This window comes from Pituophis catenifer, unplaced genomic scaffold (assembly GCF_029215685.1).
Source record: "Pituophis catenifer annectens isolate HBS135680 unplaced genomic scaffold, rPitCat1.0.hap2 SCAF_15, whole genome shotgun sequence".
Taxonomy (NCBI): domain Eukaryota; kingdom Metazoa; phylum Chordata; class Lepidosauria; order Squamata; family Colubridae; genus Pituophis; species Pituophis catenifer.
In genome coordinates this window covers 11,783,096-11,806,907 of record NW_027256895.1, presented here as the reverse complement: position 1 = coordinate 11,806,907, position 23,812 = coordinate 11,783,096, and the positions used below count along the sequence as shown (strand labels likewise).

At 42.7% G+C, this 23,812-nt stretch overlaps 3 protein-coding genes across 3 annotated transcripts; 1 reads left to right on the top strand and 2 right to left on the bottom strand.

Annotated features, from left to right (window-relative positions):
• On the bottom strand, positions 1–951 carry LOC139324711 (olfactory receptor 6M1-like). The gene has a single exon (XM_070954450.1). It carries the CDS (start codon positions 949–951, stop codon positions 1–3), a length of 951 nt encoding a protein of 316 aa, XP_070810551.1.
• Positions 952–9,070: 8,119 nt separating this feature from the next.
• On the top strand, positions 9,071–10,009 carry LOC139324713 (olfactory receptor 6E1-like). The gene has a single exon (XM_070954452.1). It carries the CDS (start codon positions 9,071–9,073, stop codon positions 10,007–10,009), a length of 939 nt encoding a protein of 312 aa, XP_070810553.1.
• A 6,711-nt stretch (positions 10,010–16,720) lies between these two features.
• On the bottom strand, positions 16,721–17,671 carry LOC139324691 (olfactory receptor 6M1-like). The gene has a single exon (XM_070954425.1). The coding sequence runs from the start codon at positions 17,669–17,671 to the stop codon at positions 16,721–16,723; it is 951 nt and encodes a 316-aa protein (XP_070810526.1).
• Positions 17,672–23,812: the final 6,141 nt, after the last annotated feature.

Genomic DNA, 23,812 nt, shown 5'->3' with positions numbered 1-23,812 from the left:
TCACAAAATACGTTTGTGCCTCTGCAAACAGTCTCGGAAAGCATCCTTGACTTTCTCATTCCTCAAAGTGTAAATAAAAGGGTTCAGTAATGGGGTAACCACAGCAGTAAGAACTGCCACAGCTTTCTGAGCATCCCGAGATCGACCCTTGCTGGGCAAAGAGTACATGAAGAAGGCACTGCCGTAGAAGATGGAAGCGACCATGAGGTGAGAGGCACAGGTTGAAAAAGTCTTCCTACGACTGCCACTGGTCTTCATCCTCAAGATAGTCACAATTATGTAGAGGTAAGAGACAACAGTTACACACAAAGAGCTGAGTAACATCAGAGCAGAGAGGCTAGATTCCAGCCTCAGGAGAGTATCTACATCATTGCAAGAAAGCTGGATCAGTGGAGCATAGTCGCAGAAGAAATGATCGATCACATTAGAGCTGCAGAAGGACAGTTGGCCCAGGAGAAAAATTGGCAAAAAACTACTCATAAAAGAAGCAATCCAGTAGCCCAACACGAGACTCACACAGATCCGCCCATTCATGATGATGGTGTAGCGCAATGGATGGCAGATAGCAATGTAGCGGTCAAAGGCCATCACGGCAATGATGATGATCTCACAGGTACCAAAGAAGAAGTAAGAGTAGCACTGAATGACGCAGCCCAAGAAAGAGATTGATTTGTTCAGAGAAACTAGATTGGTCAACAACTTCGGTGTGATTGTCAGAACGAAAAATACCTCCAGAAAAGAGAGGTTGCAGAGGAAGAAATACATGGGGGTTTGCAAACGTTGGTCCACACATACCAGAGTGATAATCATGAGGTTCCCAGCCAAAGTGAGAAACAACTCAACCAGGAGGAATGAAAAAAGGAAGAGTTCCATGGGCCTAGGTAGTTGGAAGCCAATTAGGATGAATTCAGTCACTTGTGTTGTGCTATTCTGAGTCCTAGTTCCCATCATGAATTTGCTAGTGGAGAAAAATCAAGCCAAGAAAAAAACTCACTGCAGATTGGTACCCTTAAATATATATATATAATCAAATAAAAGTAAATAAAAATAAAATTATATATATATATAATTTTATTTTTATTTACTTTTATTTGATTTATATGCACAAAGTCAGCTTATTGCCCCCACAATCTGGGTCCTCATATTACCTACCTTAGAAAGGATGGGAGGCTGAGTCAACCTTGAGCCTGGTGAGATTTGAACTTATAGTAATTGCAGACAGGTTGATGTTAATAGCAGTGCTTTAGTCAGCTGCACCATTTTACCTTCTTCTCTTGAGTCCCAAGTTCAAACCTTGAGACCTCTCACCAAACAGCCTCCTGAAGCCAAGAGACTGGGGTCTACTCCATCAGGCTTCTTCTCATAGAAATGCACCAACATTGAAATGCCTTTTCCCAGGAGCACAACCTGGTAATGATAATCACCTGTCCTTCAGAATGTGACTCTGTAAAAAAAAATATATTTTGGTTGAACCCCCTGCTTAGGCAGGAAACCCTACACCAGTTCAGACAAATGGTTATCCAATATCTTCTTAAATACTTCCAGTGTTGGAGCATTCACAACTTCTGGAGGTAAGTTGTTCCGCTTATTAATTGTTCTGACAGGAAATTTCTCCTTAGTTCTAAATTGCTTCTCTCCTTGATTAGTTTCCACCCATTGCCTCTTTTCCTACCCTCTGATGCTTTGGAGAATAGCTTGGCTCCCTCTTCTTTGTGGCAATCCCTGAGATATTGGAAGATTGCTATCATGTCTCCCCTAGTCCTTCTTTTCATTAAACTAAACGTACCCAGTTCCTGCAACCGTTCTTCATATGTTTTAGCCTCCAGTCCTCTACTCATCTTTGTTGCTCTTCTAGAGCCTCAACACATTTTTTTACATTGTGGTGACCCAAACTGAATGCAGTATTCCAAGTGTGGCCTAACCAAGGCATTATAAAGTGGTATTAACACCTCATGTGATATTGATTCTATCCTTCTGTTGATGTGTAGGCTTTTTTGGCAGCTGCTGCACACGGTTGGCTCATATTCCTTTCCATATTTCAAGCTCAAAGACTGTCTATAATATTAAAACTCTAGCACGAACGCTTTTATATAAAACTATATGGAGATACTTCTGTTTATATAAAGGATATAAAGACACAGTATATCAACACACTGAAAGCTTCTACACTGGAAATAGCAATAGCAATAGCACTTACTTATATATCACTTCACAGTGCTTTGCAGTCTTCTCTAAGCGGTTTACATAGTCAGCCTATTGCCCCCAACAGTCTGGGTCCTCACTGTACCCACCTCAGAAGGATGGAAGGCTGAGTCAACCTTGAGCTTGGTGAGAATTGAACTCGCAGTAATTGCAGGCAGCTGGAAGCTAAATACTACCTTTAACAGTAGCATTAGTCTGCTGCGCCACTCAGGCTCTTTTTAGACAACTGGATTAGATTAGATTAGATTAGATTAGATTAGATTAGATTAGATTAGATTAGATTAGATTAGATTAGATTAGATTAGATTAGATTAGATTAGACAACTGGAGGCTAAAATACATGAGGAACAGTTGCAGGAATTGGGTATGTCTATTTTGATGAAAAGAAGGACTAGGGGTGATATGATAGCAGTGTTCCAATATCTCAGGGGCTGCTACCAAGAAGTCAAGCTATTCTCCAAAGCACCTGAGGGCAGAACAAGAAGCAATGGACAGAAGCTAATCAAGGAGAGAAGCAACCTAGAACTAAGGAGAAATTTCCTGGCAGTTAGAACAATTAATCAATGGAACAACTTGCCTTTAGAAAATGTGTGTGCTCCATGATTGTCTTTAAAAACTGGAGCTTTTTAAAGAAGAGATTGGAGACCTCTTTGTCTGAAATGGTAAAGGGTTTCCTGCCTGAGTAGGGGGTTGGATTAGAAGACCTCCAATGTCCCTTCCAACCCTGTTATTCTATTAAGAGAATACTTCTAATTGGTCATACCTGATATAAGTGATGTGAAGGGGAAAAAGTCACCAGACTGATGTTAATTCTTGGCGGGTTCCTGTTGCTATCTCTGAATCATGAATAGACAATTGAATGATACAATCTTTATCCAAAAGCCTCACAAGAATCCTTCTCATAAGGTGTACATGAACTGGGAGATACTAGTGGCATGAAGATTGGGGATTCCTCGGCGACAATCATCAGTGAGAGGTATAGTTGCATCTGGAAGAAGACTGGAAGTAGTGGATCCTATTTTCATCTCCACATCCCAAACTTTCAGCAGGAAGATCTCACGGGGCCGCTTCCAATCCAGTCTTCTTTTGACTAGCATTCTGATAGCTTTGCCTACACATAGAGTATGCTTGTATTTTCCTTCATCCTGTGACACTTTCTCCCAAAATGAACTTAGCAGATGATTAACTCCTAGCTATGCAGAAATATCCCTCTTGACAATCAGTTAAATAAATTGGAATTTAAAAAATATAAGTTGAGTTACTTCCTTGGGGACATTTGTTAATGGGTTCCCCAGAGAGTAAAGTTTGCACATATATTTATTCATTCTGGTGGCATCAAAACTTTAATGATATTAAGCCTGATTTTCCTAGCTTGCAGTGCATATTGTAGAAAGTTACAGCCCTCTCCTAGAAGAATGAAATATTCTGAGGAATATTAAAAAGGCAAAATATTATATTTCCCTAAAGAAGGAATGGAGAAACATGCTCTTTGAGACAGAAAGCAACCCCAATTTTCCTTAGTAGCCCACAGCAGATGTCAGCACTTAAGAGATAAAGAGATAGCTCTATTCATAGACAAAGCAAATACTGCAGGCAGAAATCCATTCAAGACAGGATCTTCTTAACAGAAAACATACTTTAGCCACCACGTATAAGAAAATATATACAAGATGTTCTATCGGTGGCACCTCCCATCCACAAGATTATCTAAAATGAGCAAAAACTTCTCACCGATGTGTTGGAAATGCAAGACAAAGCTAGGGACTTTTTGTCATATGTGGTGGGAGTGCCCGAAAGCTAAAGATTTTTGGTACCAGATAAAATGATGGCTGGAAGAGATGTTAACTCAAAATATAGAGTTAAAGTTCTTTTGGGTATTATAAAGGACAAATATAACAAGGGAACAATATATTTAATGTTACATATTTTAACGGCAGCAAGATTGGCCTTCACACCAAACTGGAAAAATAAAGAGATCCCCTCTGAACGAGAGGTATAAACAAGATACTGACTTGTGCTGAAATGGACAAGTTGATTCTAGAACTCAAAGATAAGTGTGATACAGACTATTATGAAATCTGGAATAAAATGTATTATTGGTTGGAGAGGAGGAGGAATGTCAGGACAAAGGATTATTGATAAGTCAAAAGTTTAAAAATTTTCAGTTTAGTTTTCTGTGACAAATAGGAATGGTATCGGTATTGTAATTTTCACAGATGAAAGAATCCATATGTTTGAATTGTGTTAGATTGTATATATTAACATAGTGAAAATGAACTGTATTTGTCGTAAGGTAAAACTTGATGGAAATGTTCAAACCAAAAACATTGCACCATGTCCAATATTTTTAATTGTATTATAAATAAAAAACTTTTTAATAAAAAAAAAAGACGGGATCTTCTTCTTGTGCAATGTCCATCATTGGATGTTGGCGATCATGTGGGTGATCCTAATTTTGATCAACAGCCGCACAAAAAAGTGCTGTTGAGTTTTGTCCAAACCAGATTTTGAAGCCATGATGATGTTCTTCTCCCTGGACCTCATTTGCCTTCAATCTTTCCTTGGAGGATTAAGTGAAATATGCCATATTTTTCAAGACAGGATATTTTGAAATTCCTTGCAGCAAAGCTGGACAAAGGTGGAGTGATAGGATTAGACCTCACTCAAGATCCAAATCAGGACAAAGCCATTAAGCCATAATAGGAATTGCCCAACACCCATTCAGAACACAAGCCTCTTCATTGCATCGTCTCAGCAGTCCAAACTTCAACCAAACCTGGGAGCTCAGACAAACTTCTAGGATTTGTACTTTGCCTATAGAGCCAGCTATGACCCCTACATAACCCCTACATGGCCCCATGGGAGTCTGACAACAGCCAGTAGAATACATGTTCTTGCACAGGAACAGGAAGCTCAAGTGCAAAGCCCAAGAGAAGGTATAAACCCTACCCACTCCCAAATCCATGTGGTCAGCTGCCAAGAATCACACGTTCTTGGTGAATCTGCTTCATCAATAAATGGACCCACTTTCCAATCAGCCTCCAGCCTCCATTTTGTCTCCAATGCCTTTCTCCCGGCTTGGAACTGAGCCACATGGATATTTCTTCCCACAATATGTTCAGCTTCATAACAGCAACGAAACACACACTCACAACCTCACAAACAAAAAGGCAGTCAATTGAATAATGCTAAGATCCATGATAATGTTAGAAGACACATCCTTCCAGGAATAACGTCAACCATTTATTGAATGTAGGATGAAATTTATTGGGGAGAAAAATATAGTGATTTAGAAAGTGAAATTTTGAGAATTAACAGATTGTCTGGAGCTACTCTTTGCTGAAACTTTGAGATGAATAGTAGGTGAGTGGCACCTTCTTTCACTGTTACAAAACAAACAAACTTTATTCAAACAGCTGAGAATTACTTCCTTCCCAGCGTCGTTCAACTAAATTAAAGCAAATTCCTCCCAACACAAATTCCTCAGTCCTATCTCAAACCTTGGTCCAATTAGGCAAACTTGCAAAGGCCTTTCTTGGCAAACGTTCAGACGTCACAGATACAAAAATAAATATAAGACGTAGATGAAGAAGAAGACGAAGACGAAGCTACCAACGTTGTTTTCCGGCCAAGCCCAAATGCCGTTGCCAGTCTGTTTTAAGACTTATGGGAGGGGCCAATCATCTCCTGGCCCTACTCCCCAGTTGTCCTCTTTGCTTGAGCTGCTCTTGCCTTCTGGCAGCTCTTCTCATTCGTGCATTAGGAACAGGCTCCTCCTGTTCTTCTGCCTCACTCCTATCAGTCTCTGGAGGCTCTGGAGGCCGCACCTCATTTCCCGATGGCCCTGGCCCCATCTCTGCCTCTGAAGCAGAGCCCTCATCCAGGCCTTCCCCAGCCTCCAGGACTGGCCCCTGTTCTAGCTTAGCCTCATCACTGTCTGACTCCGCTGCCAGTTCTGCAGGCTGCTGGTGGACCACAACAGGGGGCACATGTGGGGGGGGGCATGAGCGAGGGCCTGTGCATATGCGGGGGGCACATGCGGGGGGCACACACATTGCATTTTGGGGGTTGAGCACGCATGCACACATTCACATGCGCATGCACACGCTTTGGGCACTCGGTCCGGAAAAGGTTAACCATCACTGCCCTAGATCATGGTTTACAAGTCACAGGGGTTGAGTTCACAGACCACAAAACTTGGCTTATTGCCCGAGAGAGGCCAAAATGAACCACAAAACATGAGGAACATGCACACAATGTTTTTCTCCGTCTTTGGGTTTGACATCAATAGTAGGAGACACAGAATATTTGATACAGATTTCTTGCAATGCATTACTTTGCTCCTTGAGACGTCCCTGAGGGATCTTCACAAGCCAGTCTTGAATTCTTCTTATACCCCAGGCTTCAGTATAGTAACTAGCTCTACTGAGTATGAGAGGTTGCTTCTGTGTTCATGGCTATGAGAAGATATTGAAGACAAAGGGGTCCATCCATGAGCCAAGAAGACAAGGCGTCTTTTCAAAAGCCCTGCGAATGGAGAATGCTATGCTTCCCAAACATTGAATTAAGGGGTAATATCTTAATAAATGCTTTTGCTTTGACTTGTAGGCATAATGAAAGCTAGATTAACCAACTAGAAAATGGCTTCTATTAGCAGAAATTAAATGAGACAATAGCATAGAACCCGGAAAATGATAGGAATACTTTTACATAGATTGCAAGGGGTGAAAATACTTTGTGTCCTAAAAATAAATTGGGAAGCAACATTTGATAGCTAATTTTTTTATTCTGCCTTTGATTTCTAAACATCTCCTATTATCAGCAAAAATCAGATGGTAAAAAGCATTGAGATATTTTTTAAAAAAATATTGTTTGCAAGGGGTGAGTTCTTTTGAAACTTTTTCATGCTTCTGGTTCTTGAGAGCTGTGACCTGTAATATTACTTTGTAAAATTAAGTAATATTTTGCATAGTTCAAAAGCGATAGATTAAGTCAGGTGGTTTCTAATGTATAATGTTGGGGTCTGTTTTATAAACAAGCATAAATTAAATTCGATCCCAATAATTCGTAGGGGAATATAATACAGAACTCAGTAGCACTTGGTCTACATGTCAGCTTTAATCATAGTTTTAAATTAAGCCAGGATTGGTGGAAGTACACATGCCATAACGCAGGATTTACAAACCATCAATGCCTACTGCAAGCCACATATAAGGCACATTATGGCTAAGTGCAACATATCTTGTTGTTATTCAAAACAATTGTTAGGTTTCTTTCATGAAGTTACATTGTGAGGCTGAAAACAGAAGGCAAGTCGTTCCACTGAGGAATCGTTCTTATTGTCAGGAAATTCCTTCTTAGTTCTTGCTTGGTTCTCTCCTTGATATGTTTTCATCCAGTGTTTCTTTTTTATATATATAACAGTTTTTTAAAATTTTTTAACAAACATACACAAACAAACAAACAATGCATTTTTTCTGAACAGAGTATTGGCCGAGTCACAAATTTATACAGCTTTTAGTTATCTCCAACACAATTTATATATTTCACTTTTTGTCATAATATTCTTTCTCTCTAATTTTTCTTCTCTTTTCCTTGTTTCTTCTGATATATAACCAATATTACCATTCGCCCTAATCTCTAATCTTAGTCAATTTTGTTTCTTCTCCTTTTGTTGCTTTCTCCAAGTTCAAACCCTTTAATTTAAAATCAGTCATTTTTCTAATACCTAACCCTAATTCTAAATCATCCTGTTCAAATATTTCAATCCATTTCTCCCTTTTCACCACATAATACAATTTCAAGTGTTTTCCCTAAATTCCATTATTCCAATCACAAATATTAATATTCATACAATTTTACATATATAACCCATTTCCTTTCCACTTTTCCATTTCTTTCCTTTATCGTCTTATCCAAATACTACAATCAAATATCTTACTACCATTCACTTAAATATATAACATTAAAATCATTCGTTTCTATTTCTCAATTTCCTTTGTTTTTTACAGTAAACCCAATTTTCCATTGCTTTTTCAAATATATTTATTATCTTCACCTCTTCATAGTAAACCATAATCATAATTTAATATTTCCCACTCTTAAAAGTTAATTTCAATTTTTACCAACAGTAGCTTAATCTCTTCTTATTAAACATTAAACAAACTTAATTTTCACAATACAATTTCCTGTCCTGCCTTCAGGTGCTTTGGAGACTGGCTTGACCTCCTGTTGTTTGTGGCAGCCCCTCAAATATTGGAACACTTCTATCGTGTCACCCCAATCCTTCTTTTCATTACACTAGATGTACCCAATTCCTGAAACCGTTCTTCATATGTTTTAACCTTCTCTCCCTCCCCCCCTCTCTCTCCCTCCCTCTCTCTCTCTCGCTCTCTCTCTCTCTTTCACATACACACACACACACAATCATCTTTGTCTATTCACATTGATTTTGTTCACATTCATCTATTCACATTGGTTTTAGGTAAAGGAATCAAAAGAGAATTTGGATCCATCTCAGAAAAATAGTCTGGAGAACATTGAGCAAAGGTGAAATAACCCCCAAAAATCACCATCCAGAGACAGATCTTTGCATGCCCACAAAGATGAATTGTTTTTGGCACGAAGTGATTCCAGGTAGCTCCACTTGGATTAACCACACCCAGAATTAGTCTACAAGGAAGAACGACCCTACTTAGAATAGGATATCAGAAGAATCTTGCTCTGATTCAAACAATCGGATTTTAACGTCTCATTGATTTTAATACAAAGAATAGATACTGATAAAACAACGCTCATTTGAAACATGATTAAAAGAAGAAGAGAGATTGGAAATTAATACATTCACACTGTTTTTAGGAATGGACTGATGACAAATAGGACCACAGTAAGGGAATTCATATTGTTGGGGCTGACTGACAACTTTCCCCTTGAAGTTAGCCTTTTTCTCCTCCTGTTCGGAATTTATCTTTTGACTTTAATAGGAAACGCGGTGGTTATTATTATGACACAGGTGAATGTTCAACTCTGTAGCCCAATGTATTTCTTTGTCCGATATTTGGCATGGGGAGATATTGGGTTTGTGAGTATTATAATTCCCAAAGCACTGGTCAACATAGCTACTGGGAGTAAGAGCATCTCTTTAGTTGGTTGCTTCATACAGATATTTCTTTATTTGGTCCTTGGTACCACTCAGTTCCTCCTACTGGCCGCAATGTCTGTTGATCGGTACATAGCCATCTGTAACCCTCTTCACTATCCAACCATCATGAATAACCAAGTTTGCTCATTATTGGTATTTTGTTGCTTGGCAGGTGGGATATCAGTAATTCTAGCTGTATGCATTCCTTTATTTCTGATGCCATTTTGTGGTCCTAACGTCATGAATCACTTCTTTTGTGACAATAGACCTCTAATGAAACTGGCATGTGCTGACACCAGCTTCTTAGAAATGATTCATTTTGTGGTTGCCATATTCTCTGTGCTTGGGACCTTAACTGTCAACCTTGTGTCTTACGTCAAAATCATTTCCACCATTCTGCGCATCCCATCCACTACAGGGAAGAGGAAGACCTTCTCCACTTGTGCTTCCCACATGACCGTAGTTATCCTCACTTACAGCAGCTGCATTTTCATGTACATCAAGCCGAAAGGCACCAGTGGATTAGACTACAACAAAATGGTGGCTCTTTTGAACACTGTTATGGCGCCTCTTCTCGTCCCAATCATATACTGCTTGAGGAACAGACAAGTGCAAGATGCTCTGAAGGCTGAACTGAGACACAGGATTGGTTTTGCAAAAAAATGAGATGATTGGCTACTGATTTGGCTCTAAGTAGATGTTCAGATTTCATGTCTTAGAATGCATTGTTAAGCTATAGCATATGCTGCCTTCAGAAGTAACAATCACCCACAGAGATACTGTTACAAGGGGACTTGAGAATGGATAGAGGATGAGGTAATCAGGGATGGAAACATGTGATTGACATCAAAGGCAGAATCCCTGAAAAATTGGTTGCAATTTTTAAATATGTTTTATTAGTAGGCATTTTGTGCAGATCATAGGTAATATGATACAATAAGAGATTTGGTTTTGGTTCATGTATGGAGTCAATATTGGTGAATGTGGCTATTCCTCTTGAAGTTTTATCCCATCTAGAATAACGGAAGTGGGGAATGGAGGTGTGTGATTATGGAATATCATCAGGCAATGGTGCTGAGTAAACCTGAATATGACAGAAAATGCATAGCGAACACATGAAACGTGAGATCCAAGGCTAGAGAATGTAGAAATTAATGTATGTAAGCTGCCCACAGTCACCTCAATATCAGGTGGGGAGCAGATAGGTTTAATAAATAAAATGAATAAAACAAGTTCCTAACAACCTGGTTTTGTTGATTAATTGAAATCAACCCACAATATTATGTCTCTCATTTAGCATCTCGTTTCTCAAGACCTACCAAGAACTCATGCAAAGTTGCTTTAGCATATTGGGGAAAAGGTGGCAGACAAGACTGTCTTTCCTTTATCTTGCTCACTATGACTTAGAATTCTCATTTCTAGAACACTTTTGGTATCCAAATATCAAGGAAAGATTGAACAAAGAGACAAGTTCTTGAATGACTCAGAATGCAAGCAAAACTACAGTTAGATAAAAGAAATATGAGTGCAGAGCAAAAATCGACACTGACTTTATTTATTTATTTATTTATTTATTTATTTATTTATTTATTTATTTATTTGTCGCATTTCTATGCCGCCCAACTCCCAAGGGACTCTGGGTGGCTTACAACAGAGAATAAAATAATGCAACAATATCCCATACAAAAGTTAAAAGAAGACATTAAAACGTTAAAACACATACACTCCAATTTGTGGCCGGGTCTCACAAGATCACTATAGCGAGATCAATGGCCCCAGGCCTGCCGGAAGAGCCAGGTTTTCACTGCTTTCCAGAAGGCCAATAGGGTGGGGCAGTCTGGACTTCAGGAGGTAATTGGTTCCAGAGAGTCGGGGTAGCCACAGAGAAGGCCCTCCCTACGGGCCCGCCAGCCGACATTGTTTAGCTGACGGGACCCAGAGGAGACCGACTTTGTGGGATCTTACTGGTCGCTGGGAGCTATGTGGTAGCCTGGTCCTGAGCCATGTAGGGCTTTAAAGGTAATAACCAACACCTTGAATTGCACCTGGAGACCGATAGGGAGCCAGTGCAGCTCGCGGAGAATTGGTGTAATGTGGGTGTATCTAGGTGCACCCACTATAACTCGCGCGGCTGCATTCTGGACCAACTGTAGTCTCTGAACACTTTTCAAGGGTAGCCCCATGTATTGCATGTTGCAATAGTCCAACCGTGAGGTGACAAGGGCATGAGTGACTGTGAGGAGAGCCTCCTAATCCACGTAGGGTAGCAATTGGTGCACCAGATGAACCTGTGCAAAGGTTCCCCTAGCTACAGCTGTCAGATGTTGTTCCAATCTCAGCTGTGAGTCTAGAAGGACACCCAAATTGCGAGCCCATTCTGAGGGGGGCACTTTCTCTCCCCCCAGAACCAAGGATGGACAATCGACATAGTCTTTAGGGGTCAATACCCAGAGCCATTTGGTCTTGTCTGGGTTAAGTCTGAGCCTGTTGACTCCCATCCAGATCCTCACAGCCTCCAGGCACTGGCACATCACATCTACCGCCTCACTAAACTGACGAGGAGTGGAGATATACAGCTGGGTATCATCAGCATATTGCTGATATCCTACCCCGTGTCGTCGGATGATTTCACCCAGTGGTTTCATGTAGATGTTAAGTAGGAGGGGAGAGAGGACTGAGCCCTGAGGCACCCCGCAGACGAGGGGCCTAGGGGACAACCTCTGTCCTCCTACCCGCACCGACTGTGATCGACCAGAGAGATAGGAGGTGAACCACCGCAACACGGTGCCTCCCACTCCCAGCTCTCTAAGTCGCCCCAGAAGGATACCATGGTCGATGGTATCGAAAGCCGCTGAGAGGTCAAGTAGCACCAAGATAGAGGAATGACCCCTGTCTCGGGCTCGCCAGAAATCATCCATCAGCGTGACCAAGGCAGTTTCCGTGCTGTAGCCAGGTCTGAAGCCAAACTGAAAAGGGTCCAGATAATCCGTTTCATCCAAACTTTCAAGTTCTGGTCATGTTTTGTGATGTTCTGCAATTTTTCCTCAGATATCTGCTCTCTGAATCCACTGGCTAATGGAATTAGAAACGGCCAAGTCCACTTGATTTCCACCATTTTCCATGAGTTTTGCAAATGTGTGCTTCTACTTTTCTACTTGAAATTGATTGAGAGAGAACTGATTGGTATTACAGGTAATCCCTGGTTTATGAGCATTTTCTTAATGAACATTCAAAGTAACTCGATTAGCGCCCCTTAGCATATCTGGCCCACAGGCAGCCTTGGATTATGTATTTGGTGGACTTCTGGACAAGATCCAGGAGAGAACCCCAAAACATTGGGTGGCCATGTGTGTCCTTAAGAATTCAGTTTAACCTCCCAGTCTAGCACATACTTACTGGCCTTGTATTGATTAGTACTTGAATAAGCTTTTGAACCTGGACAAAACTGAGTAGATGCTGAAACCTCAAAACTGGGATTTAAGAGGACCAATGTTTCATCTTGCCTAAAAGGAGGATAGATTAGAATAGAATAAAATAGAATAGAATAGAATAGAATAGACCTAGTTTTTTATTTTATTTTATTTTATTTTGAATTTGTATACCGCCCTTCTCCCTGAGGACTCAGGGCGGTGAACAGCCAAATAAAAACATCAAATACAAATATTAAAATACAGTTAAATATATGTATATAGATTTGGCCCCATTAATTAAAACAATAAACAAAACAATTAAAAACACTTAAAAAGAATTAGGCCAGCCCGGCTTGTTGGTAAAAGAAGGTTTTAAGGCCACGGCGGAAGGCACTGAGGTCATGGATTCTCCTTATCTCTGGGGGCAACCGATTCCAGAGGGTGGGTGCCCCCACAGAGAAGGCCCTCCCCCTGGGGGTCACCTGCCTGCATTGTTTGGCTGATGGCACCCCGAGGAGGCCCTCTCTGTGGGAGCGCACGGGTCGATGGGAGGTCGTCGGTGGCAGCAGGCGGTCTCAAAGATAGCTAGGCCCTATGCCATGGAGCGCTTTAAAGGTGATAACCAACACCTTGAAGTGCACTCGGAAGACCACCGGGAGCCAGTGCAGTTCACGCAGGAGCGGTGTTACATGGGAGCGCCACGCTGCTCCCGTCACTACCCGCGCTGCTGCGTTCTGGACCAGTTGGAGCCTCCAGGTGCTCTTCAAGGGGAGCCCCATGTAGAGAGCGTTACAGTAATCAAGGTGAGAGGTTATGAGGGCATGAGTGACTGTGCACAGGGAATCCCGATCAAGAAAGGGCCGCAACTGGCGGATCAGGCGAACCTGACAAAAGGTCCCCCTGGTTACAGCCGTCAGATGTTCCTCCAAGGACAGCTTTATATCCAGGAGGACTCCCAGATTGCGAGCCCTCTCTGTGGGGGCCAAAGACTCACCCCCAATAATCAGTGATGGAGTCAACTGACTATATCGGGATGCCGGGAACCACAGCCACTCATTCTTGGAAGGGTTGAGCTTGAGCCTGTTCCTCCCCATCTAGATCCGTACAGCCTCCAGGCACTGGGACATCACTTCAAGGGCATCGTTGGGGTGGCCTGGGGTGGAGATGTACAGCTGAGTGTCATCAGCGTACTGATGGTATCTCACCCCAAAGCCATGGATGATCTCGCCCAGCTTCACATAAATGTTGAACAGGAGGGGCGAGAGGACCGACTCCTGAGGCACTCCACATATAAGAGGCCTCGAGGTCGACCTCTGCCCCCCTGCTAACACGAACTGCGACCGGTCGGAGAGAAAGGAGGAGAATCACCGTAACACGGTGCCCCCCATCCCCAACTCTTCCAACCGGTGCAGCATGATACCATGGTCGATGGTATCAAAAGCCGCTGAGAGGTCTAACAGGACCAGAACAGAGGAGCAACCCCTGTCCCGAGCCCTCCAGAGATCATCAACCAACGCGACCAATGCCGTTTCCGTGCTGTGCCCAGGTCTGAAACCAGACTGGAATGGATCCAGATAGGATGTTTCCTCCAGGAATTGCGGAAACTGTCGCGTGACCACACTCTCAACAACCTTCGCCAGAAAGCGAGTCCGCCTGCTGCTACCGACAACCTCTCATCGACCTGTGTGCTCCCACAGAGAGGGCCTCCTCGGGGTGCCATCAGCCAAACAATGTAGGCTGGTGACCCCCAGGGGGAGGGCCTTCTCTGTGGGGGCACCTACCCTCTGGAACCAGCTGCCCCCAGAGATAAGGAGAATCCAAGACCTCGGTGCCTTCCGCCATGCCCTTAAAACTTTCTTTTTTCAGCAAGCCGGGCTGGCTTAACATATTTTTAAATATTTTAATTGGTTTGTCATTTTAAACTGGGGCCAAATTAATATATATTCTTTTAATTGTTTTTAATGTTTGTATTGTATGTTTTTTATCTGGCTGTACACCGTACTGAGTCCCTCGGGAGAAGGTGTGGTATATAAACTTGAAATAAAATTAAAAAAATAAAATAAAATAGAATAAGGATAGGGTAGGTAGGATAGGGTAGAGTAGAGTAGAGTAGAGTAGAGTAGAGTGGAGTGGAGTGGAGTGGAGTGGAGTGGAGTGGAGTGGAGTGGAGTGGAGTGGAGTGGAAGAATGGAATGGAATGGAATGGAATGGAATGGAATTCTTTATTGGCAAGTGTGATTAGAAACACAAGAAATTTGTCTCCGGTGCATAAGCTTTCAGTGTACTGTACATACAACAATAGTACTAGATCATTATCATAATCATTGTAAAAATACACTCATCATAAAGCATTAGACGCAAACAGTCAAACGAGAATTGTAATCCCAATAGAGGACAATTTCAGTGCTAATCCTCAGTCAAGATCAGGATTTGAAATAGAGAAAGAAAGGCAACAGTTTTGCAACATAAAAGTGTACATAGATTGTTTCCAAGCCCTGAACTGTCCATGATAACACGACAATCATACTTTCACGAAATTTAACCCCTGATGTAATTGTGGTCATGGCCCATGCTGTTCCCTAGGAGCAGCACAGAAGTCCTTGCTCTTCTGGAATCTATTTTCGAGATCCCAGTCTAGAGTAGTGATAGCCAAACCTGGCCCTAGGTTTTGCCTTGGCTCACCTTGTCAATAAGCAACCAAATTGGAAGATCATTTAAAAACAGTTTTTTAGGGTACCCTGATAAAGTGGGATCTCCCTAGGAAAAGGAGAACCTTGAGACCCATCTTACATTCCTTTTTTATGGTTAACACAACAAAGAAAAACAAAAGGGGAAAATTGGTCAGACAACATAAAAGTAATCTCTCCTTGCACAGTAAATTAAGTACAAAGCTTGTTTGAAGTTAGATAACCAGATGCCAGTTGATCCTAAGAATCTTTTTCTTATCAGGAGATAAATCACTAGACATCCTTCTGTAAATTATCATTTCAGTTTAGTAATTTTAAAAGCTATCTAATCAATCCATACAACCATATGATAAAAATTTTCCCACATTCCAGTCTGTAATGAACTTGAACATAGCAAATAAGTCAAATTAAAACTATGTTAACTAACAAATTATAAAGCCCATGTCATGTGTCCATCACTATAGCAATAGATGATAGTTGTCTCATCCATCTATCTATATAAAAATGGCTCTGTATGTGTATGTTCCAGCATAACTGTGGAATGCCTTGGGCAATTTCAACCAAACTTGGTACACAGATGACTTGCTCTCTGGAAACAAATACTGTAGGGGTAAGACACCCCTAAAACCCCTCAGGGTGCATGTTCTGTTAAGATACAGCCTGTTGTGCCTTAAAATGACTTCTACTGTGCAGCATTGTGGAGTTGCGATGGTAACGGCTTCACAGTACTCCACAAGGGGGCTCCCTCTGGCAAAGGGGAAAATCCAACATCAGAAATTACTTTTGGTCCAGACATTTTCAACAAGGCTTCAATTATTCTTGAGGACAAATGTATGGCCATGATCACTAAAACATTACTGCAACTCGGCCTGCCTGCACCACTACGAGACTGACATGAAGTACTTCACACAGATTACATACGAGAAAAGAACTACAACGTCGAACAGCTTAGTGCAAACAGTATATCATGGACAAGGAGCGACTTCTAAATCAATATCAGAAAAAAGCATACCAAATGATCATGGATCAGCTAGCAAAACAACAAGGTGGAATCATTTTACTTGATGCTTTGGGGGCACAGGGAAAACATTTTTAACTAATTTAATTCTCGCCGAAAACAGGGCTCAGGATTAAGTTGCTTGTCCTGTCTAATACAGGATTGGGATAAATAAATACCCAGGCAATGTCAGGTTATCAGGTAGTGTATTAATAAAATCCAAGTCTGTTTACATTTGTATGAGATCAGCCAAAGTTGACAAAGTCCTTCCAACGATTTCTCCTTACAAAATACGTTTGTGCCTCTGCAAACAGTCTCGGAAAGCATCCTTGACTTTCTCATTCCTCAAAGTGTAAATAAAAGGGTTCAGTAATGGGGTAACCACAGCAGTAAGAACTGCCACAGCTTTCTGAGCATCCCGAGATCGACCCTTGCTGGGCAAAGAGTACATGAAGATGGCACTGCCGTAGAAGATGGAAGCGACTGTGAGGTGAGAGGCACAGGTTGAAAAAGTCTTCCTACGACTGCCACTGGTCTTCATCCTCAAGATAGTCACAATTATGTAGAGGTAAGAGACAACAGTTACACACAAAGAGCTGAGTAACATCAGAGCAGAGAGGCTAGATTCCAGCCTCAGGAGAGTATCTACATCATTGCAAGAAAGCTGGATCAGTGGAGCATAGTCGCAGAAGAAATGATCGATCACATTAGAGCTGCAGAAGGACAGTTGGCCCAGGAGAAAAATTGGCAAAAAACTACTCATAAAAGAACCAATCCAGTAGCCCAACACGAGACTCACACAGATCCGCCCATTCATGATGATCGTGTAGCGCAATGGATGGCAGATAGCAATGTAGCGGTCAAAGGCCATCACGGCAATGATGATGATCTCACAGGTACCAAAGAAGAAATAAGAGTAGCACTGAATGACGCAGCCCAAGAAAGAGATCGATTTGTTCAGAGAAACTAGATTGGTCAACATCTTCGGTGTGATTGACAGAACGAAAAATACCTCCAGAAAGGAGAGGTTGCAGAGGAAGAAATACATGGGGGTTTGCAAACGTTGGTCCACGCATACCAGAGTGATAATCATGAGGTTCCCAGCCAAAGTGAAAAACAACACAACCAGGAGCAATGAAAAAAGGAAGAGTTCCATGGCCCTAGGTAGTTGGAAGCCAATTAGGATGAACTCGGTCACTTGGGTTGTGCTATTCTGAGTCCTAGTTCCCATCATGAATTTGCTAGTGGGGAAAAATCAAGCCAAGAAAAAAACTCACTGCAGATTGGTGCCCTTAAATATATATATTTTACCTTCTTCTCTTGAGTCCCAAGTTCAAACCTGGAGACCTCTCACCAAAGAGTGCCAGAAAGAGCCTCCTGAAGGCAGGAGACTGGGGTCTACTCCATCAGGCTTCTTCTCATAGAAATGCACCAACATTGAAATGCCTTCTCCCCAGGAGCACAATCTGGGTAATGATAGTCACCTGTCCTTCAGAATGTGACTCTGTAAAAAAAAGATATTTTGCTTGAATCATTGCTTTTCAGTGCCCTGGATGCATGTGTGGTTTTTAATAAAACAAGAACTTGCTGGCATTGCTGCTGTTATGTGATATTCACTCAAAGTATTCAGAAAAAACACAATAACAGAGTTGGAGGGACCTTGGAGGTCTTCTAGTCCAACCCCCTTCTTAAAAACTGCCAGTGTTGGAGCATTCACAACTTCTGGAGGCAAGTTGTTCCACTGATTAATTGTTCTAACTGTCAGGAAATTTCTCCTTAGTTCTAGGTTGCTTCTCTCCTTGATTAATTTCCACCCATTGCTTCTATTGCACCTACTCTTAGGTGCTTTGGCTCCCTCTTTTTTGTGGCAGCCCCTGAGATATCGGGAGACTGCTATCATGTCACCCCTAGTACTACTTTTCATAAGACTAGACATATCCCGTTCCATCAACTGTTGTTTATATGTTTTATCCTCAAGTCCCCTAATCATCTTTGTTGCTCTTCTCTGCACTCTTTCTAGAGCCTCAACATTTTTTTTTACATTGTGGTGACCAAAACTGAATGCAGTATTCCAAGTGTGGCCTTATTAAGGCACTATAAAGTGGTATTAACACTTCATGTGATCCTGATTCTATCCTTCTGTTGATGTGTAGGCTTTTTTGGCAGCTGCTGCACACGGTTGGCTCATATTCCTTTCCATATTTCATGCTCAAAGACTGTCTATAATATTAAAACTCTAGCACGAACGCCTTTATATAAAAGTATATGAAGATACTTCTGTTTATATAAAGTATATAAAGACACAGTATATCAACACACTGAGAGCAATAGCAATAGCACTTACTTATCTACTGCTTCTCAGTGCTTTGCAGTCTTCTCTAAGTGGTTTACAGAGTCAGCCTATTGCCCCCAACAGTCTGGGTCCTCATTGTACCCACCTTGGAAGGATGGGTAGGCTGAGTCAACCTTGAGCTTGGTGAGATTTGAACTGCCAAATTGCAGGGAGCCGGCAGTCAGCGGAAGTAGCCTGCAGTACTAAGCACCGTGCCACCGTAGGCTCCGATAAATTCCTTGTGTCTAATCACAAGGTATTCTCTAAGTAATGTACATTCAACAAAATATGGAGAGCTCAAAAAACGTACTAGGGGAAAATTGAGAGATCCATGCAGGAACTCTTTTAACTTACCACAAGTGGTTTTCAGTTCTTCTATTGGTAGAAGTGCCTGGCTAGGTGGCTCGGTGGCTAAGAGGCTGAGTTTGTCAATCAGAAAGGTCAGCAGTTCGGCGGTTCGAATCCCTAGTACAGGTCTCCTGCATGAGCATGGGGTTGGACTAGATGACCTCCAAGATCCCTTCCAACTCTGTTAGTTACTGAAGTAAAACACATTGGCCATAAGAGACATTTCTTTTAAGTCAAGTAGAGCTTGCAATAATAAGATGAAATCTCTCAGGTGACATTAATGTGAAATATTCTCTTCTATCAATGGAGTTTTGCACCCTTCTCCTCTGAAGCTTCCAATGCTGTTGGTTGTCGTACCTTCTTGACTGACAGGCGGAATGATGCTCTCACCTAAAGCCTTTCTTCAGGCAGCTATTTAGTGGAGTCCATGTCTTCTGGTAGGAGGAACCCAGCTGGTTCTCTGGAACTGAAATTCTACATATAAAGATTGCTCCCAATCCAATCAATTTAATCCTGAAAACACAATTGCTGAGATTTTATGAATGACCCTCATCTTCTGTGCTACTTCAAATAACATACAGATTTCTGAATTATCATGGATAGTGAAGTTTTGCTTATAATACCATTGAGCTGTAGGCTTAGAAGCCATTGAGAACAAAGGTGAACTAGAATAGTTCCTTTCCCAGTTTAAGGTCCTCAGCTCTTACATCTCTTCCTCTGACTGTGACCACGTGAAGTTTTAATACCACTCTATAATGCCTTGGTAAGACCACACTTGGAATACTGCAACCAGTTTTGGTCACCATGATGTAAAAAGGATGTTGAGGCTCTAAAAAGAGTGCAGAGAAGAGCAATAAAGATTATATATTTTCATTTTCATTTTATTAAATAATATATATATATATATATTATTTATATGCTGCCCTTCTCCGGAGACTCAGGGCATCTTACAAGGCATTAAGCAATAGCCTTCATACTTTTGTATATTTTATACAAAGTCAGTTTATTGCCCTCACAAACCGGGTCCTCATTTTACCTACCTTAGAAAGGATGGAAGGCTGAGTCAACCTTGAGCCTGGTGAGAACTGAACTCGCAGTAATTGCAGGCAGCTGGAAGCTAAATACTACCTTTAACAGTAGCATTAGTCTGCTGTGCCACTCAGGCTCTTTTTAGACAACTGGATTAGATTAGATTAGATTAGATTAGATTAGATTAGATTAGATTAGATTAGATTAGATTAGACTAGACAACTGGAGGCTAAAATACACGAGGAAAGTTTGCAGGAATTGGTTATGTCTATTTTGATGAAAAGAAGGACTAGGGGTGATATGATAGCAGTGTTCCAATATCTCACGGGTTGCCACAAAGAAGTCAAGCTATTCTCCAAAGCACCTGAGGGCAGGAGAAGAAGCAATGAAAAGAAGCTAATCAAGGAGAGAAACAACCTAGAACTAAGGAGAAATTTCCTGGCAGTTAGAACAATTAATCAATGGAACAACTTGCCTTTAGAAGCTGTGTGTGCTCCATGATTGTCTTTAAAAACTGGAGGTTTTTAAAGAAGAGATTGGAGAGCTCTTTGTCTGAAATGGTACAGGGTTTCCTGCCTGAGCAGGAGGTTGTTGGATTAGAAGACCTCCAATGTCCCTTCCAACCCTGTTATTCTATTAAGAGAATACTTCTAATTGGTCATACCTGATATAAGTGATGTGAGGGGGAAAAAAATCACCAGACTGATGTTAATTCTTGGTGGGTTCCTGTTGCTATCTCTGAATCATGAATAGACAATTGAATGATACAATCTTTATCCAAAAGCCTCACAAGAATCCTTCTCATAAGGTGTACATGAACTGGGAGATACTAGTGGCATGAAGATTGGGGATTCCTCGGCGACAATCATCAGTGAGAGGTATAGTTGCATCTGGAAGAAGACTGGAAGTAGTGGATCCTATTTTCATCTCCACATCCCAAACTTTCAGCAGGAAGATCTCACAGGGCCGCTTCCAATCCAGTCTTCTTTTGACTAGCATTCTGATGGCTTTGCCTACACATAGAGTATGCTTGTATTTTCCTTCATCCTGTGACACTTTCTCCCAAAATGAATTTAGCAGATGATTAACTCCTAGCTATGCAGAAATATCCCTCTTGACAATCAGTTAAATAAATTGGAATTTAAAAAGTATAAGTTGAGTTACTTCCTTGGAGACATTTGTTAATGGGTTCCCCAGAGGGTAAAGTTTGTAAATATATTTATTCATTCTGGTGGCATCAAAACTTTAATGATGTTAGGCCTAATTTTCCTAGCTTGCAGGGCATATTGTAGAAAATTAGATGGATCCGCCCCAGGCGCCTGATGGATCCTGATAGGTTCCAGACGGAGCTTGGGCCATTTCCTGAGGATCTAGCACATGACTCGGCCGAGGACCTGGTAGCCGCCTGGGATCGGGCGGCTGGTGGGGCCTTGGACCGAGTTGTGCCTTTGCGGCCTCTGACCCAATGCCGATCCCGGGTGGCTCCTTGGTTTACTGAGGAGCTGAGGGAAATGAAGCGCCGGAAAAGACGCCTGGAGAGCGGTTGGAGGGCCAGTCTCGCTGAATCTGATCGAACACTGGTAAGGTCGCATATTAAGGCCTACCTAGTGGCGATAAAGACGGCAAAGTCTAACTACTTTTCCGCCTCTATTGCGTCATCAGGGAATCGTCCGGCCGCCCTGTTTAGGGTGACCCGCGCCCTGCTCCATCTGGGAGTGCGGGAGGATCCCTTAGAAGGCAGAGCGGAGGATTTCGGACAATACCTGTATGACAAAATCGCTCAGATCCGGGGGGATTTGGACTCTGACTGGGTAGATCAGGGCAGGGTGACGAGGAACAGTCTTGAGAATGTTATCTGGGAGGAGTTTGATGCTGTGACTCCCGATGATGTGGACAGGATTTTGGGGAGACTTAGTGCGGCCACATGTTTACTGGACCCGTGTCCCTCCTGGTTGGTACTGGCTTCCCGGGAGGTTACACGAGGCTGGCTCCAGGGTGTCATTAATGCTTCGTTGAGTGAGGGTCACTTCCCCGCTGCCCTGAAAGAGGCGGTGGTGAGGCCTCTCCTCAAGAAGCCATCCCTGGATCCAGCAATATTGGCTAACTATCGTCCTGTCTCCAACCTTCGCTTCATTGCGAAGGTTGTTGAGAGTGTGGTCGCGCAACAGTTTCCACAATTCCTGGAGGAAACATCCTATCTAGATCCGTTCCAGTCGGGTTTCAGGTCTGGGCACAGCACAGAAACAGCATTGGTCGCGTTGGTTGATGATCTCTGGAGGGCTCGGGACAGGGGTTATTCCTCTGTTCTGGTCCTATTAGATCTCTCAGCGGCTTTTGATACCATCGACCATGGTATCATGCTGCACCGGCTGGAAGAGTTGGGGGTGGGAGGCACCGTGTTGCGGTGGTTCTCCTCCTTTCTCTCCGACCGGTCGCAGTTTGTGTTGGCAGGGGGGCAGAGGTCGACCTCGAGGCCTCTCATTTGTGGAGTGCCGCAGGGATCGGTCCTCTCGCCCCTTCTGTTCAACATTTATGTGAAGCCGCTGGGCGAGATCATCCGTGGCTTTGGGGTGAGATACCACCAGTACGCTGATGACACCCAGCTGTACATCTCCACCCCAGGCCACCCCAACGATGCCCTTGAAGTGATGTCCCAGTGCCTGGAGGCTGTGCGGATCTGGATGGGGAGGAACAGGCTCAGGCTCAACCCTTCCAAGACTGAGTGGCTGTGGCTCCCGGCATCCCGATATAGTCAGTTGACTCCATCACTGACTATTGGGGGCGAGTCTTTGGCCCCCACTGAAAGGGCTCGCAATCTGGGAGTCCTCCTGGATAGGCAGCTGTCTTTGGAGGAACATCTGACGGCTGTTACCAGGGGGACCTTTTATCAGGTTCGCCTGATTCGCCAGTTGCGGCCCTTTCTTGATCGGGATTCCCTGTGCACAGTCACTCACGCCCCTCGTCACCTCTCGCCTTGACTACTGTAACGCTCTCTACATGGGGCTCCCCTTGAAGAGCACCCGGAGGCTCCAGCTGGTCCAGAATGCAGCAGCGCGGGTAGTGATGGGAGCAACATGGCGCTCCCATGTAACACCGCTCCTGCGCGAGCTGCACTGGCTCCCGGTGGTCTTCCGGGTGCGCTTCAAGGTGTTGGTTATCACCTTTAAAGCGCTCCATGGCATAGGGCCTAGCTATCTCCGAGACCGCCTGCTGCTACCGATGACCTCCCATCGACCCGTGCGCTCCCACAGAGAGGGCCTCCTCAGGGTGCCATCAGCCAAACAATGTAGGCTGGTGGCCCCCAGGGGGAGGGCCTTCTCTGTGGGGGCTCCCACCCTCTGGAATCAGTTGCCCCCGGAGATAAGAAGAATCCAGGACCTCAATGCCTTCCGTCGTTCCCTGAAAACCTATCTTTTTCAGCAAGCCGGGTTGGCTTAAGAAGAAATTTTTAAAATTTTTAAATTCTTTTAATTAGTCTGTGATTCTTAACTTTCGGGCCAAAATTTATATATATTTTTAAATGTTTTAATATTTGTATTCTATGTTTTTTATCTTGGCTGTACACCGCCCTGAATCCTCAGGGAGAAGGGCGGTATATAAATTGGAAATTAAATTAAATTAAATTAAATTAAATTAAATTAAAATTACAGCCCTCTCCTAGAAGAA